At 41.6% G+C, this 19362-nt stretch overlaps 1 protein-coding gene across 3 annotated transcripts in view; it reads right to left on the reverse strand.

The window, feature by feature from the left end:
* Nucleotides 1–19362, reverse strand: part of agbl4 (AGBL carboxypeptidase 4) — a 449873-nt gene that overhangs the window by 4261 nt on the left and 426250 nt on the right. For all 3 annotated transcript variants that reach the window (XM_028588571.1, XM_028588573.1, XM_028588572.1), the window contains 2 exons: nucleotides 9577–9729; nucleotides 6556–6718 (listed from right to left, as the gene is read on the reverse strand). In XM_028588571.1, the coding sequence (XP_028444372.1) occupies nucleotides 6556–6718; nucleotides 9577–9729 (316 nt within the window). The remainder of the gene's footprint in view (nucleotides 1–6555; nucleotides 6719–9576; nucleotides 9730–19362) is intronic.

Genomic DNA, 19362 nt, shown 5'->3' on the forward strand with positions numbered 1-19362 from the left:
AACAAGGAGACAAGAAAGGGGACATTCAAGCCATCAATACGGGCCACTGACAGGTCCTGTCACTGCACTGACACGTAGGGAACTAATTATCATTGCTAATTAAGAGGCTAGTCAACAACAGCAATGCAGAAAGGGACATTTTTGTCCTCAATAGCGATTCAGTAGACTGAAAGACCTCACGTCCCACTGCCCACAGGGACAAACTAGGGTTGATTTAAATCCCTGACAGGACAGACAAGCTCTGAAGCTTGAGTAGTAAAATGGAATACGTATTCCATTTGACTTTACTTCTGTTTTCTTACAGTGTGCACAAGCAGGAATACAATACTCCTCTGATCTAAGCTGCTCTACATATGGGTACTGTTTTTATATTCTAATTATTGTTATTATTATTATTATTATTATTTATTTTATATATGTTATTATTGTGTTTCTTTACAAGAGTTGTACTCATTTGACATTTAGGAAAGACTGCTTTGTGTATAAAAGCTGTACATTTCGTACATTCTCTATGCCTTATAGCGAAGTCTATAGTGGGTTTGAAGGTTTAAAGCTTATGTTGTTGCTGTTGTTTTTGGTGCTGTTGTTTCCAACTGCTCTCTTCTATTTCCGTGTCAAAAACCACTGCAGCGGGGTGCCTGGGTAGCTCACCTGGTAGAGCGCGCGCCCATATATAGAGGTTTTCTCCTAGATGCAGCAGCCGCAGGTTCAACTCCAACCTGCGGCCCTTTGCTCCATGTCATTCCCCCTCTCTCACCCCTTTCATATTTTCAGCTGTCCTAAAAATGCCCCCCCAAAAAAATATCACTGCAGCGAAATAGGGAGGGGCAGTTATAACTAGTGCCTATAGGGCACTAGTTATAACCTACAGAGCATGCACAACCTGAGTTAAGGTGTATACATGCACGAATACCTTGGTTACTAAAGGTGTTATCTACAAATGTAGGTCTGTTAACCAGGAATATAAGAATGCCAGGGTAAGGTGTTTACATGGCATTTGAGAAACCATGGTATTGCCTTAACCTGAACATAATCAGGTTTTTATACTGCATGTAAATGCACTGAGTGCTTACACTTGAGCTGACACTTCCAGCTCAAACACATAGGATATCAATTTGTCTCAGTGTGTGAAACTGACTTCTTTAAGCACTTGCATTTTAACTGCCACTTCAACTGCTTTCAGTATTGTAACTGCAAATGCTTCAGCTGCAAATGTTTAGTTGATTAATATGTTCTTCACAAAATGTGAACTTTCTCAGACTCTGCATTAACATCAACTATATCAACATATACAAAAACTACCACAACACAACTAGTGCATGTGTGCATCTTTGTGAGTGCCAATGTGAGGACACCTGTTCATCTGAGCATAGCAACAATATTTGTGCAATCAACTGTGTGTGTATATGTGTCTGTGTGCGCGCTTGCTTGCACGTGTGAGTACCTATCCATTTGTGCATGTCTGTGTGATATGATGTGTATGATGTGTGGTAGTGAAGAATATTTGCCTCCAAGCTATATCATTTGCATACTTCTCACAGCCTGTCCATTGGGTGTCAGGTTCACTGATGCATACTGTGTTCCACTGGCAGCTCTGGTATTCATGGAGTCCCACTGTTATGGTGAGGTGCATGTGGGTGCTGCTTTGGCAGACAGACATCACACACATATAAAAAAAAGTGTGTATATCGTTGAGTTAGGCAACACCACACAATCCTGCTGGATAACCCGACATTGATGCTCTTGACGATGTGGATTATTTGAGTGAACATCTTCGATAAGAAGACCACTGTTTGAGAAGCCTCTGCATGTCTTTATTTACTAAAGAAAAGCAGCAAATTTGCAGGAATCAAAGAAGAAGGTAAATTTTACTTTTCTTCCTCTCAGAGTTAGAAGTTTGAAAATCTTGAAAATCTGCATGTCTCAACCGCTCAACTCAGTGCAGGAGAAAACAAGTGCAAAATCTTTTCGGGAAGCGTTACAGCCTGAATGGCTTTTTAAAGTTTTTGAATAATTCCTTGAAGTCACAGAGAATACAGTCTCTCCACAACACAAAACAGCACACACGCCTACAAGGTATGGAGGCCCCAAAGCTAACACAAATGCGCATACTGAACACACACAATAGAAAGCATCAAGCTGAGTTTTGAACGAGGTCCCAGATTCTCTTAACCTTGATCCATTTCACTTCCCAGTGAAACATTCAGAGTCTGAACCGGAAGGTCCATCACAAAAACCAGTTGAACTATGAAAACAAAAAAAACTTGGAGAAAAATAACAGGCCAAAATGTTTAATTACAGTTTTGGGATGTTTTTTTGAATATACATATACATGTAGGAGTAGGTGCACACACACACACACACACAAACACACACAGGTGTTAATGATTAGAGGACGAACAGAAGACAGACACACGATAGAGGTTGTCCCTGCTGTTTCAGAGAAGAGGATTCTCAGCTTGACTAAATGATATAATGAGCTGTTATGTTCTGGGTGACGAGATGAGAGGAAAGGACAGACTGGAGGACAGAGGAGGACATGAAAGGAGAGATCAGAAAACAAACACAGACACACTCCACGTTACCCCTTTTTCTGAGCACCTTCAAACTGCGACAAAAGTCTCAGCTGTGAGAAAGGTTAAGATTTCAATTTTGGTGGCTACAAGTAACAGCAGTGGAGCAGGTGAGTCAGGAAAGATTAAAGTGTAAGGACGGCATGTTTTGAAGGTGGTAAGAGTTAGGGGCCACGGTTACTACTCATTTGTTTGTCATGTATTAGTTTAAAGGACTGTGTGCACGCACCTGTGTGTGTGTGTGTGTGTGTATGTGTGTGAATCAGGTGAGAAAGGTGGAGGGGGGGGGGGTTAAGATGCTAAAGGTCTCCGTTGATGATTTGCACGCTCCATCGAGCAGACTGCTGGGGCGTATAAAGCGACATGGTCGGTTCCTTCAACCTGCCTGACCTCAATCTCCACTCTACACCAGGTCCCTGTGTTGCCTGCCCTCATTGTGGAGCCCCTCCTCCTTGTACACCTCCTCTTCTCACAGCCAAACACACATACACACACCCACACCTGGGAAACAAAAAAGATCAAGCAAGTCCTCCCACAAAGGCTGACTTTTCTCCCAATTTGGCTCTAGATGAAATGTCCCCTCTGCACACACATAGAGGCAGAAACATGGCTCCCCATTTCTTATCCTGCTCTGAACCCAACTCAAATAAAAACACAGTTTGTTTATCACCACAACCAGACACCTATCTCCTCAACGCAAGGCTAACTATTTGTTTGTGGCTGTGCCCTATGTGCATACACATGCCTGCATTTCCATTTGGGTATCACTGCTGTAATGCAAAAACTAGAGATGTTTCTATGAGAAGCATTAAAGTGATTAGAGGGTGTAGAAAACACACACACAAAAACACACAACAAAATGATGTCCAATGATTTACTGCAACGATGATGAGACTCAACAGCACCTTTTAATGGACTGTTACAGAGCAAAATGAGTCTGGGACAAATTAAAAGTGTTTGGTGTAAATTTTAAGCTTTCATATAAATCTGTCACATACTGTATTATAGATGATGTTCTATCAGAAAAGCACAAGGAACTGATACAAATAATCATATGTATTGTATATTTTAAATTATGGAAGACAAGATGCTGTATAGTTTTACAACAGACTGTTATAAACAGTGACGACATGTGCAAACGGGTGCTCACTGAACTAAGGAAGAAGAAGAATTATAGACCACAAACAGCTCCTTCCTTGGAACATTCCGAACTTGTGAACTACAGCACTTTATGAAAGACTCTATGCACTGGATGCACTTTATTAGCAGTGCTAATGTGTACTGGATTGTTCATTGGTTTAAGTTTGTTATTATTTTAGTTTTGTTTGCTTGTTTGTTTGTTTTTTTCCTCTCTGGTATGATATGTAGCCTACTGTTTGTATAGTAATAACTTGTATTTTGTAAAAACGTTAATAAAGCTCTTAACACACACACACACACACACACACACACACACACACACACACACACACACACACACACACACACACACACCACATCCCAATATGCATAACTTACTCTCTATCACTTCTACAAATTTCCAATTATAAATATGTAGCATTAACCTACATGTTTTCATGTGGGTTTGAATCAGAAATTATCTATGGTGATTCAGACTGTGCCAGCGCTTAGCACTAGAGGGCACTAGGGCTATGTCTAGATCCACTCTGCCCTCCACCTGCAGAGTATTTGTAGGTGAGCAAATACTTTTCATATGTAGGTTCCTTATCGCTGTCTCTAAATCTCTCTTTCTCACTCACTTTATCGGTAAGATCAGACTGCTATCGGCCAGCTCTCAGAAGCTCTTCAGCCCTGAGAAGGTCAGCTGAAGGAAAACTTCCTCCCATCTGGCTCCATTAGGGCACCTGTGACCTTCTGTTCCTGCAACAAATGTATGTGTGTGCTCCTGTGTGTGTGGTCACGATTGTAGTCGACAGGAATCGTCAATTGGTTCCATTGTGCCACTGTTAATCACAATCAAAGCCTCAACTGTGCGCACACACATACAGTACAGGCCAAAAGTTTGGACACACCTTCTCATTCAATGCGTTTCCTTTTTATTTTCAGAACTATTTACATTGTAGATTCTCAATGAAGGCATCAAAACTATGAATGAACACATATGTACTTAACAAAAAAGTGTGAAATAACTGAAAACATTTTAGATTCTTCAAAGTAGCCACCCTTTGCTTTTTTTATTAATAAGGGAAAAACTTCCACTAATTAACCCTGACAAAGCACACACAAGAAAACCATTTCAGGTGACTACCTCATGAAGCTCATTGAGAGAACACCAAGGGTTTGCAGAGTTATCAAAAAAAGCAAAGGGTGGCTACTTTGAAGAATCTAAAATATAAGACATGCTTTCAGTTATTTCACACTTTTTTGTTAAGTACATAATTCCACATGTGTTCATTCATAGTTTTGATGCCTTCAGTGAGAATCTACGATGCAAATAGTCATGAAAATAAAGAAACAACTTGAATGAGAAGGTGTGTCCAAACTTTTGGCCTGTACTGTACATAGGCCAACACAAGCCCCTTTTCTCCTCTCTCCTTTGTAAATGAAATCAATAACTATTGCATCCAAATAGACTGTATAATATTAATGGACAAAGCATCCGGTTTGGCTAAGTGCTGCAAATGCGGAAGTGCCTTAAACCTGCAATCTATCTGAATTCCAGCAGGGGGGCGACACTTGCGGTTGCAAAAGGAGTTTGGTTTATCGGCGATAAAGAAGGGGGTGTTTTAGGGTGTGGCTATGATGTGATTGCCAGTGAAAATGTGTAACATAATGTGGCTCCTCCCACACTCTTCCCTCTCGTCTAAAATCGTCACATCTGCAACCAGGATGGCTGCGCCCGTAACGGCAAGCTCGACGACTCATAACAGATCTCCACAAACCAATGGGTGATGTCACACATGCTCTGTCCATTAATATTATACAGTCTATGTTGCATCCTTATTCTGTCACTGCACATCTGTCGCAACAAAAGGCAACAAAAGAAGCAACATGGTTTTCTAGTGAGTACACATGACCTGAGACACACACACACACACACACACACACACACACACACACACACACACACACACACACACACACACACACACACACACACACACACACACGCACTACCAGGGATACAAATATTAAAATATTGACTAAAATTATTACAAAATTAAGTGGCTTGATTTCAGTGGGATATTGTAACTACAGGAACGGTGTGTGTGTGTGTGTGTGTGTGTGTGTGTGTGTGTGTGTGTGTGTGTGTGTTGTTTTGTTACGTTGTCAGCTGATAGAGTGTGTAGTTAGCCTGATGAGGATCAGACTGACAAATGACACATGAGGGGGGCGTGTTGGTTGATCTGATTTAACCCAGCCATTGCAGTTGCAGGTGTGAGAGACTTAGATTGAGATTGTTTCCAGAGGGAGACAATCACGGAAGAAGCACACTGCAGGGTGACGGCCGCAAACCACACGCTTCAACCTGGAGAACACTATTGAAGACAAAGAATATTCAAAGGTGTATTTACAAAAGTTGTAAATACACCTTTTAAAACCTGAACTAACCCACCAAGGAGTCAACGAGAGACACTGGAGCAGGCTGTCCCTCCTGATGCACCAGAACGCGGAACGTGAAGCGACACGGCGGCTGGGTGAGTCAGTTCAACACAGCACAACCCCTCTTAGGTAGAAAAGATACACTCATCCAGGACAGCTGGGTCTCATTCTCACGTTAAACGCAACACGCAGGAAGAGGAGACAATATTATTAATGTTACGAGCTAGGTTAGCCTTTAGTAGCTGTGTTTCTTTGTTGTTTAACGAGCCCAGGTTAGCGTAGCCTTGTAACAGTTTGAAAACAAGAAGAGATGAGAAATTAAGAGAGAAACAACAGCACATGACCACTGTTCTCTACACTCTGATCTTTCCCTTCCGTGGGCACACTTCCACACAGATCACATACGTTTGAAGGATACATGTCTCCTCTGTGTATGGCACAGGAGCGGTGCTGCCAGCCGTCATGTAGCTGTAGAACGACACCTCTAGAGTGTAGCAGTAGGATGTGTCATCAAGCAGACCACCGAGGAACCGTCTACCGGTACCGGCCTTCACCACATCCTGGTTAAAGGACGTGTTGGACTAGAGGAATACAAAAAAAACAAAAAAACAAGCAAAGCTGAGACATTGTATTAGACAAGAGGTTAGAAAGATGACACTTCAGTGAGAGGATTTGGGTTAAGGTCTTTGTGTCAGCAAGCATCTTCCCTCAGATTATACTGTAGTATGTAGTATTGAGCAATCCTTTAAATTAATATATGTCTAAAGTATGTCTAAATGTATTATTACTTCCACTGATAAGTGCATGATATACTGCAGGGTCTTGAGTCAGTCTGAGAACCAGCCTTTTACAAGCTAAATTAAGACAAGCCTCTTATTGCATTTACAATAACAAATCCATCCATTAATATCTGCACGGAAACCATATACATCTCAAATATTTGACTCACAATTTATTTTATATTTATTTAACCATATTTCCTTGTAGATAAACAGCTACTGTCAATGTCAGCTGACATGGTTTATCAGTAAAAATGTCTCTCAGTAACTTGCGGTGCTTAGCCTCTCGAGAATCCAGGACAAATGATGAAGGGTACAGTAGCTTATTTAAACAGACTGACTTCATACAATGTCATTACAAGGCTGTAATTGGTTATAGCAACAACAACAAAACTCCAGGCTATTTTGGGTTTCAGCATGTCAGCTATACTACATAAATATGATGCTGTCTTGGGAAGAGTGTGGAAAAAGTTTCCATTCACTGTCACTCCACTCTGCTGCAGTGAGAGTTGCCTTGCTGAAATGCAGACTTGGCGGCCACCAGTGGGAGTTTGCCATGATTGTGTTGTGCTGCTGCACCGGGCTTTAGGTAGTGCTGAATGGGCAGAGGGACAAAAGCACAGTGAGGAGGGAGATGACCCTTGGGCCAGCTGTCACATAAGCAATACAGAGAGAGAGAGAGAGAGAGAGAGAGAGAGAGAGAGAGAGAGAAAATCTCCTGAAATAGCATTTTTCTCGTCCTTCGTAACTACAGTATAGACACTGACCATCCGTGACATTTCCATACATGTGCGGGTGAACATCCGCCTCTCTGGCTTGTCTATGTATCGAGGTTGGCACTGGGTGTCAATGGGCAGTAAAGGTTATTCTTTATGATGTGTGTAAGTGGTTCTGCTATGAAATGTCACCGTCACTGAGAAAACGAAGGTCAGCGGAAGTGACATGGGGCTGAGAGGAAAAGGTTTGGTGGATAATGTACCTGTATGCTAAAGGTGTTATTAGGTTATGCATGAGTCGCTTAGTGCAGTGGTTCCCAACCTGGGGTCCGGGCACCCCCAGGGGGGGCGGCAAAGATCACATGGGGGGCGCGAGTCTTTATCTGGTTTGAGGTTGAGGTAAAAAAAAAGTTTTTGCACATGTTAAACAAATTATAATACACTAGAATATCTAATGTATACAAAAGTCTGTATGAAAACTATATATTTTGTTGTATCCTCAATTTTCCTGCCCCACGGCATCACTATTTTACGAATGAAACATGCCGGAGAAACAGTGCTGATAACTCCTCTGTATCAAAAAAGAAAGAGAGGCTCTATCTCGAGAGTTACATCAACTTCGGTTTTGGGGGGGGGACTCAGCTTTTCTTAGACATGAGTAGGGGGGGCGCCAAGGAAAAAAGGTTGGGAACCACTGGCTTAGTGGAGGAGCATCACAGTCATTGAATGGGTGTTTTCTCCCCCCATGCAATTCTGTTATTTGCTTCGCTCCTCATTTCCAATACTTTCATTTCCTCCTTGGTTTTCCCCTCCTCACAGCCTTCAGTCTACACAGTCCTGTCCAAATAAGATAAAATAAGTAAAATAAGTTTCAGCCACCTAAGAGGGTGCTTTTGCAGAACACCTGCATTGCCCATACAGAATATACTGGCCTACTTTTATACAGTACAGGCGTGTGCTTCGTAAAGACCTACACAGTGATTGCTATTTATGTTCTGCACATGCATACAGTATAAATACCTATTAGTATTAATGGTTACATGTCTGGGAAACTTTTCTAGGATCTTTTTAGACCTGCAATTACAAGTAAAATTGATATTTTAAATGTTATTTCACAGATTTTTGTTTATATTCTAAATTTCCTCTTACTACAGTAGGCCTATATTGAACATTCACAGCTTACTTCAGTTTATACCTTATTTTAAGGGAGATGGTGAAGATTCTCATGCATAATTTCCATTCATATTTTTCTCCTCAAGGACATCTGCTACCACTGCTGTTGTTTTGGCACACCAAAATTTTGCATACCTAATACTAAAATTCTGCTTTAAAAAATTCTACATAATCCATACCTTTTTAGATATTTTCTAGAGTTCTAATAAATGTGCATGCGTGCATGCGTGCAAGCGTGCATGCGTACGTGTGTGTTTGCGTCCCGTTACTAGGTAATTGAACTGAACTGTCAGGGTTCCTAAAGTTCCAGCCTCTCTTCTTTTATACTCCTTACCTTCCCTCCTCTCTTTTGTGTTAAAAGTGAATCTCACAGCTGGAACATGCTCCTTTCTTCTGCACACATATCCCCTCAAATAATTTAACACCTCCTGTGTGTATGTGTTTGTGTTTACACTCACATGCCTCAGCAGCATTGCTAATGAACACATACATGCAGTATATTCCTCACCTCAAAACAACTAAGCAGGGTTTTTACACACATTTAGACCTTGGAGGTGCCCAGTGCAACCAAGGTCTTCAACAGTGTGCCACTAAGAGTGCACTAGTTGGCAATTAAATGCCTCGCTGAACACCACCTCACCAGTAGTTGCTGAGATAGGACTATTTCATGTTCTCTTTCTGAGCTAGCCATGGGATTGAAGATGGGTAGAAAAACTGCTCTGGTGTCCCGCCTTTTTGGTGTGTTTGTGTGTGTCTGTTTGCGTGCCTTACAAAGGAGAAGTCTGGTGCATTTTGGCACAACAGTCTAGGGAAGACAGCTTGTCTCTGGACGCGCTCCTCGTCCTCAAACACATTGCCGTACATGAAGCCATTCAGCATGGTGGAGTGGGCATGGACATCAATGTAGAACTCCAAACTAACTCTCTGATGGAGGAACAGAGGGAAGAGATAGAACAGACAGACAGAGAAATAGAGAGATGCACAGACAGAAGGTAAAAAAACAGCAGGTTGGTGGGGAATATGGGATATTTGTTTCTGACAACAGCAACAGTCCACACCCGAGTTTTTCCACTGGTATTATAGGAAGGCCTTTCTTAGCTGTGGGGAGACTATGCTCGGGAGAGGCTTTCACCCATGGGACAAACCCCTTTAGACACTACGGACTGAAAATATGTTTACTACCTGAAAGGAGCCAACCATCCGCACATAACTTCAATCAGACTGTCCTTCTGAAGGGCACAACTACAGGACATACATGGATGGCAAGCTGAGATTAATATGGTGTAAAGACCCACGCAAACACTCTCTCTCTCTTGTGGATGTCCCACATTCATCACATACTTATTTATCAGGTTTATATTGGCTTCATATTGAGTGTGTAATGTCTTTTCTCTCCAGCATACACTGTGTAAAATGGATTTGATAAGATCTGTTTCTCTTGCTCTACTACACACACAAACACAAATCTACACACACAAACACACACACACGCACACATGCACGCAGGCACACACACACACACACACACACACACACACACACACACACACACACACACACACACACACACACACACACACTTTTATCTTGTGATACAAATAGGGAGCTACCGCTGACTTGAATTATGAGGTATCTCCAATTTCTAACTATAACCCTCAATCTGACATGTCTAGATGATGCAAGACTTTTACAGTCCAGGATGACTGAAGGACCCATTTCAGGTATTTCACCCATATAAAGGTCTGCAGTTTGGGAGGTTCGTAGTAAATAGTGGAGCTACAGTCTAAAAAGATTTGGTGCATTTCTTTAACACAATTCCTTAACCCTACATTTAAACTAGTCAGGACCTGGAAGTGCAGCAAAAATGTCCTCCTTTGGCAAAAAACCCTCCTCACTTCAATGGTCTTTAACTGGTTCTGACAAGGGCAGAAATACCCCACCACACAAACACACACACACACACACACACACACACACACACACACACACACACCTTCTGACCCTTAACTCAGGAGCAGCACCAACCAGCATCCCTCCTTTCTGCCTCCTCTCTTTATCTTATCACTCCATTCTCCTCCTCCTGTTTTTATCCTCCGCCTCCGCCTCTTCTTCCTCTTCCTCCTCCTCCTCTTTATCTCCCCCCTCCCTCTCTCTCTCCATTCATTACACATTCAGCACCACACCTTGTTCCCTGTGGGTCATAAAGAGGAGGAGAGGAAGGGAAGAATGAGAGGATAGAAAAGGAGAGGGAGAGATAGTGGGAGGCGAGGGGGAGGGAGGGAGAGCAGAGAGAGGGAACAACAAAGACGGACAAAAGACAAAGAGAGAAAATGATGCATATAGGTTTGTGACTATGTGTGTATGTGTGTGTGTGTGTGTGTGTGTGTGTGTGTGTGTGTGAGAGAGAGAGAGAGAGGCAGAAGGGCAGGAAAGAGCAAACAGAAAACCATAGAGATGGGGGTGCAAAGAGAGGAAATAAGTCCATAAGAGAGAGTGAAAAAGAGAGAAAGACAGAGAGAGATACAAAGAGTCATAGAGATGTATGCAGGGAGGTGTAAAGAGATTGAGAGAGAGAGAGAGAGAGAGAGAGAGAGAGAGAGAGAGAGAGAGAGAGAGAGACAGGGTAGCGGTGCTTGGGCGGCCCGGCGACGCAGTGTGCCTGTGTTTGAAATTCCGCTCACAGCCAAAGCAATTTCCTGGCGGTGGCTGTGCTGTCAGCTGCTTGGCTGGCTGGCGGTGAAATATGGTGGCTGGGAGTCGGCCGCTAGCAGCCCCCGACAACCTGATGGATGGAGCCCCAGAGGAGAGGAACAGCAGCAGGAGAAGGTGGAGGAGGGGAGTAGAAGAGGACAGTGCACGGGAGGAGGGAGAAATAACAGAAAAACAAAACAAAAAAGAGCAAGAGTGAAAAAAGCTAAATGCAGCCAACTGAGCAGTATTGGTAGACAGAGGGAGAAATACATATAGAGACATAAAGGAAGAGTTAGATAGGGGATGAAAAGAAGGGGGGAGGGTAGATGGAGAAAGGGGAACAGGGAAGAGGGAGGGACATAGGGGAGGGTTAGAAAGCGAGGGAGGTAGTGTAAGAGGTAAATCCAGCTCCATTAGGCAGAGGAAGGAGGGTGGAAGGAGTTCCAACCAACCAGCCAGGGTCTAGACGAGGGAAACCAGCCTAATAATCACCTGGGTCTGAAGGACATGAGGGCTAGGAGGAGGGAGAGGAATAAAAGGAGGAGGATATACAGGTGGATGGATTGGAGGAGGGTGGACAAGCAGGTGATCAAAAGTGGCACATTGCTTATAACAGAGGTTAACAGGCTGTTACATGCTTACATACTGTAGAATCCTAGTGAATAATTGTTCTGCATCTTCAGTGGACTTCTTTAAGAATGTTACTTGATTAACTCAATTAATTACTCAGAATCTTAAGATGACAAGGAGCTGGATACATCTAATTTCAAACCATTGACGTTAAATTGCTGCTATAAGTCTCCAACTCTTTTGGGAATGCTTTACACAAGATTTTGAAACTTAGCTCCAGTGATTTGCTGGAATTAACCCAAAAGTGAATTTGTGAGATCAGACACTTATTTTGTGAAATGTTCGATGGGGTTGAGTTCAGGGAGCAGTGCCGGCCAGTAGGGTCCTTCCACGCCAAACTTGGTACCAAAACGATTGGTCAGTTAATAGATTAGTCACTTGTTAGTTGAAGCATATTCAGAAAACCCTTTATTCATGGATCTTGCTTTGTGCAAGGGGGCATTGCCATGTTGAAACAGAAAAAGGGTTGTCTCCAAACTGTGGGCACACTAAACACTGGTCTAAATATCATCCTTCCACCCTCCTTCCTCTGCCTATGTTGACACCCTTGTCCATATACTTATGGCCCTACAGTATATCAGGTATGAAAAACAGTGTGCCAGTCCACAGAGGGGCAAACACAGCCATGGGTGGAGTATCCAAGCCACCTGATATAGATATTTTATCTTCATGAAATAAAAGTAAATCCTCTGGAAGAAACCTGTACAAATACAGAGAGAGCATGCCCAGAAAGAAGGTGAAGGACCTAAAGCCACATCCTGTTTGTTGTGTGTAAAGACACAAACCAGAGTTCAATTTAGTCTGTCCCTGCCCTGATTCTAACCTAGAAAGTTTCACCTTCACAGCTTTATGTGAAGGACAGCAGAGGAGCAGCAGGAACAGTAGTATATCAGCAATGGAGCCCCCACAATGTCATGTCCAGACTTACTACAATACTCAGTTAATGCCCTGTCAATCAAACTGAGACGGTTCTGAAGGCCCCACCACTGTGATTGATGCTTCAATTATCAACCCGCTCTGACCTCCAGAATTGTTCATTTGAAATTGTAATTAAACAATTAGGGGCAATTAAGAAACATAGACTGCTGAATGAAAGTCAGAAGACAATTTGAGAGAGAGAGAGAGAGAGAGAGAGAAGAGAGAGAGAGAGAGAGAGAGAGAGAGAGAGAGAGAGAAAAAGAGAGGAAGAGCAAGCTGTCCAAATTAAACCACTCAGAGAGAAACAAAAGCCCCATCTCGCTGCAGAAACTCCAGGGAACTCTCAACTTGTGGTGAACTTGCAGCGGCCGCAAACAGTTTAGTGTAAAACCCAGAAGGTCGAAAGAATGAATTTTGTCAGACAAGTACTTATCTTCTGCATATTAATTAGATCAGGGTGCGGGGGTGCGGTGAGGGCTTTAAATGGCGGGCTTATCTTTACATGGAAAGGAAAAGGCGCTGATTGAAGCAGGATTACAAGCTCCTGAATAAAGCTCCTGGCATCAGCAGCATACCTTTGAGGAGAAGGGAAACGGCTGCTTGTTGAAGAGAAGAAAGTTGAGCTTACTTGCCATGTAATGCATATTATCCAACATTTAACTATTGGCTATAATGCCTGTGGGAGGAGTGACACAAGTTTCTCCATGTGCAAGATCCAATTAGGATTTGAAGTGGGCAGCAGAAAGCAGGCCTCTGATTGGAGGCACGCTAGCTGACTGTTTATTTAGCCCCACCCCCTTTGACAATGTTGCTATGGCTGTCTAGCTTTCTGTTTTCACGCAACACTTATGCAGTTTACGATGATAACAGTGGCAGATTAATCACTCAAAACTCTTGTTAATTTTCAGAAAAATGTGTCCTTGATTTCAGAGAGAGGCAGACAGATGGCAAATGTTGATTTTCTTGGTGTCACTAGCAGATTTTATCAGTTGTAACTAGCCAGCTAATTTCACGCTAGTTTTACAAGTTATTTGAAAAGCCAACTCCTGCTGGCCTTTGACTCACTTTAAGGAGATCCAGGTCACTTTAAGGAGATCCATGTGAAGGGGTCATAACAATGCATTTGATGACCACATGATATCGTGCTAAAAGACTGAGGCTAAAGCTGCATGTCCCAGGCAAAAAATCTGCATCCTCACCAGTTGATGATCTATGTGAAAAACATGGGATTGCTAAATGTAGATTGAGACTGAGTAAACCTCCCCAAATCCAATAGAGCAGGATAGAACCACTAATGTTAGCCTGTACTGCTGTTTGTTTTAACATACACTGTAACCTATTGGCCTTGGAAGTAGCACTGTGTTAGGTTACGAACATAACTGTAAGCAGTACGCAAAAGAGCCGGACATGCAAATATTTGCAGCTTATGTTAAAACAGACGGACTGTCACGATTCTTAATATACAGAGCACCGATCTTAATAAGGCCCAATATTTATTAAATGACTTCTCAGATTTTCAGTGGGATAAGAAAAAAAGCAGAATATTAATAACCATAACATCCTGCAAAGAAATGTATATTACTTTTTTGGAAAAATTTACTTTCGCCAACTTTAAAGTTGTTTTTGAATCAAGTGTCACAATTCTTATCGTTCGAGAAACTAACATTTTTACTATTGTTGTTTCTGATTTGTTCATGTTTATATGTGAACATGTATGTATGCGCATGCTAATGTATATCTGTGGGAGTGTGGAGGTGGAGGGTGGGGAAGAGGGCTTATAGGGACAATCTGTGTATGGTTTGCTGATTGATCTACACTCCCTAAATAAAAAGATATTTAAAAAAATTAATAAAAAATAAGGCCCAATGCACAATGTTTTAACATGTGGTGAAATTCATAGCTTGACAGCCCTGCTGTACTTAGTTATGGCTGATGGGTGGGGGGGATTTAGCAAACGGTCAATTCCAACCTCAAGTCAACAAGTTAAATCTGGGCAGAGAAAGCAAGAGTGGAAACCTCTCATTTACCTTGGCAATGACTGATGACTAGTACCTTTAGCAAGGTACTAGTCTATTTCAGCAGAGCTATAGGTGTGGATTTGTGCAACTGTGTGAGCATCAAACATTTATATTTAGTCAAACTTCCTCACACAAAAATGATGGAAAGAAGAACTGTCATATCACCTATACACTGTAAAACTCTAGCCAACATTTCATTAATTAGAGAAGCCAATTCAGGTCGTGGGGGCACATGGTCAGTGACCCTCTAATGATGTAGCAGTGACAGAACATGGCAGATGGCATGACCTGCTTCATGGACGAGAGTAAATGACACAAAACTCTCCCTCCGTCTGTCTCCGTCTCATTCATTGTCTACCTCCCCCCTCCCTCTCAGTCTGCACTGTGCTCTCAAATTGATGGCGGTATTTGTCTGTTTATGAACACAGAGGTGACTTGTAATCAGCCTGAACGGGCGCAGGCAGCCCTCTGCTTCGGGCCTGTTAGTGCCACATAAGCTGCCACATCTGTTGGGAGGGCCTGCCAGGAGAATAGGTAAAGGGGAAAAAGAGGTAAAGAGGGGAGGTATTGAAAAAATAATTTGAACTATTATATAAATAATTAAGATAAGGTAAAAGCCCCTAAACTAAGTAGATAAAAAGGCACACAAATTGCCAGAGTGTAAGAGCTGTATCTATATATTCCTGTGAAAAGCAGACAATTCAGTTTCCAACTGAGGGAGAATAAAAAGAGGGATGATGGAGGGATTGAAACGACACAGGGATGATGGGGTAAAATTGGCTGTAAATCTCAGAAATAGATCAGAAATGGTTGGCTGACACCAGAGGACAACGCACATGTAGAGAAGAGAGAGAAGAGAGGGATGCAGAGAATAAGACAGACAGAGATCTTCTGCTTCACACATACAGTACAGTAAAATGCAAAATCTGACTTTTGAACAAAGAAAGAGAGACAGAAAAAGAGTGAGGCTGTAGGACACACAGAAGTGGGCCTCAGGAGGATTTTAAGGTGCAAAATCATCTAGGTGCTGTGACAGGACCTAATACATTTGTTTCAGATAGAAAATTAGTTTTTTAATATTAAAAAGGTCAAAAAGAAGCCAAGGTAACAATGACCTCTTTGTCATCTTTAACAAATTATCCAAAATGGCAGTGTCAAATTGGTGGGGATGTCGGCCGGTGATGAATGCTTCTGGTAATCAGCCAATCACAAAGAATTCTTCTCCTGCTTTTGATAAATGAGCTGGAAAAGCAACGCTTTAGGAAGGAGATGGGTCCATTTGTTTCTTTGGTCTCTTTTCCTTTTTTTCTCCCTCTCCATTTCTCTCTTTTCAAAACAAACAACAGGGTAGCTTGGGAACAGATTATAGCTTCTTGCATCACTGACTTTTTCAGCCATTTTCCCTGCTGACCAATGTTCAGCTGCAGATGGTAAATGATGGAATTTTATGAAACAGCTTGAGCAAACTTGCCTTCAGATGGATGAAGAGAAGTTTACAGCCAGCTTATGAGCATATACTTAGTCGCCATTCACACAATGGCTATACTTGATCACACCTCTATTTTACATTTCCCATTGTATTTATTATGTGAAGAATATGTGCAAGCTCCCTCTGAAGCTGTGTTAAGCAGTTTTGGACTCCCGGAGGCAGAAAAACAAATAAACTCACTAACAGCACTGTTGATTTACAGCTGAACATCTTGGTCCTATGGTTCACATGGTAGCAAATCATTGCTCTATTACACCACCAGTAGACACAGTACAACATGAACATCCCAGTGGAGTCCTCTTCCTTGTCACCTGATGGACGTCGCCAAATATTCACTCCAGTAACTGGCTCACAAACTCCTAAACTACCCAAGGTTGCTTAAATAATAAGGCTAGTATGTATAAATATATTTTCTATTGTTACAATGAACACTTCCCCTGATGAGACTACATTACATGTCATTTAGCTGACGCTTTTATCCAAAGCAACTTACAATTACTATATATGTCAGAGACCGCACGCCTCTGGAGCAACTAGGGGTTAAGTGTCTTGCTCAGGGACACAATGGTTGATGTATCACAGTGGGAATTGAACCCGGATCTCCAATGCCAAAGGCATGTGTCATATCCACTGTGCCATCACCATAGAAAATATAAATGTATCCTATTAGCAATTATTGTGTGTGTGTAGCTACAGCCTGATACAGCTGGTGTCTCTGTGCCATAGAACTCCATTGTTCCAAAACTCTTAAAAAACATGAAAGAGCCATACTGTTGAATTATGTGACCCATTCCGTTAATTTACTTATCTGCTTCATAGTCATATTGTAGGACAGGTCTATCAGCTTGAGAGAACTCAAGAGCATGGTTTTCTATTGGGAGGCCATGGAGAGTCGTTGGGATTCAACCACGTACTGTAGGCCAACAGATGAGCTGAAGCCGAAAGCTGTACAGAGCCGCAGAGAGGCTGTTGATTCTCAGTGCAGCCCTGTCTCCTGAAAATTACGTTCCAATACAATTAAACTGCATTCTCAATTATTTCCAGGGAAACATATTTTCTCTCAGATTACGTTAGTTTTTGATGTATCACAAATATGTTTCTAATCTAAGTCCATTGAGGAAGTCGGGGTGGATGGATGGGTCAAACAAAGACAGGACTTTCACCCAGACAACTGTTTGTGTCCTGCGTGGTACCAAAAGACAATGTTGAGTTATTTTAACTTTTGTAATTTAAGTTACGTAACAAACTTACACATTTTGTCCCAAACCATGATCTTTTCTTAGACCTAATCAAGTAGTTTTGTTTCAATTCACAACTTTAACCACAGGTTTAAAACTGCAACCGTTTCACAATGTCTGCCCGCACCGGTACGAGAACATGTTGAAACATCTGGGAGAAAATATGTTACCCTCGAAACGTTATTGAGTATGCAGTTTTGTTGTATGGGAATGTCATTCTTAGACATATACAACTCATATTAAATAACCTTTAATTTTAATTTAATTTCCTCTGAAGGGGAAAAATCTGTTATAATTTCCCAGTCTCTCTTTATGCAGGCTGTTTGTTGTGAGGAGTGATGAATGTATACTCTTGATGCCAAACTATAACTGTACGTACTCTGTATTCATATAATAATATAACCGTTCCAAGTGAGCTGGCTGATGGGACTTTAAGTCATTGAATTTAAAAGATAATTTCTTGTTCAGGACAGAGTTTGCATAAACACTAGTGAGTGCAAATGTTCTGAGCAGTGTTGAATTTATATACAAATATTTGTCAAATAAAAGTTTCCAGCCATTAATACCAATACAGCTTAGATTGCTCCTGCAACAAGCTTTGATTTAAATGCCACTTGTCTAGAAACTCACAGCCAGTTATTGAAGTTATTGCCTGAACAGAACAAGGAAGCTATTTTACCAGCAGAAAGAGAGTGCAGCTGAATTCACAATGATGGAGAATCACTTTGGAGTGACAAGGGTGTCTGTCACAAGAATGGTTGATGGGGTTTCAAACTGAATGGGCTCCTTTGTGCAACGGATGGCAATGTGACTTTGAGTTATGATGCCTTACGCACTTAACTGTGGGTATCTAAAGTAGTGAAGAAATCGTGGTGTTAGACAAAACGTCAGGGTCAGATTTATGTACATAAAAGGCCGAAGAAATTTAAATTCAAATTAAATTAGCGTTCACAATCTGCATTGTTTTTTCTGATAATAAGGAACATACCTTAAGATTACTGAAATTTATTAAGACTAAATAGCCCAAATATGATGACTTATTGACATCAGCATACAGTTTTTAGTCTTGTCACTTAGAAAGAAGCACATATATAACGACTTGAATGAGTAAATACAGTGGACCATACTGAATCACTGTTATTAGAGTTGTATTACTAGGCAATCACCCAAATCATGCAAGGGCATGAATTATCATGTGTAATGGTACCTAGAGATGCACATTTATAAAAAACACAATTTAACTTCCTTGTTTCTGCTGTAACCAGGATTTTCTGTCAAGCCTTATGATTACCACAAAGGGACTTCATTTCATTTTCTAAAGTTATCATGGTTCAAAGTTAAGTTATCAGGTTATAGTTCTTTAGTTATTTCAGTGTTATCTTGAATTCAACAGGTGTCATGAACTGTAAGTATTCAAACATAATTGCGGTCTCATGCCTACCACCACACTTCACTTAAAAGTTTGTTGTTCTTGGGTTGATTCCAATCAGTGCAAGAGAAGGATTATTGCAATATGTTGTGAATGTAGAAAAATTGAGAAAATGTAACTCTGCCTTTACCGATTTAACTGTGC

Source organism: Perca flavescens, chromosome 9, assembly GCF_004354835.1.
Source record: "Perca flavescens isolate YP-PL-M2 chromosome 9, PFLA_1.0, whole genome shotgun sequence".
Lineage (NCBI taxonomy): Eukaryota > Metazoa > Chordata > Actinopteri > Perciformes > Percidae > Perca > Perca flavescens.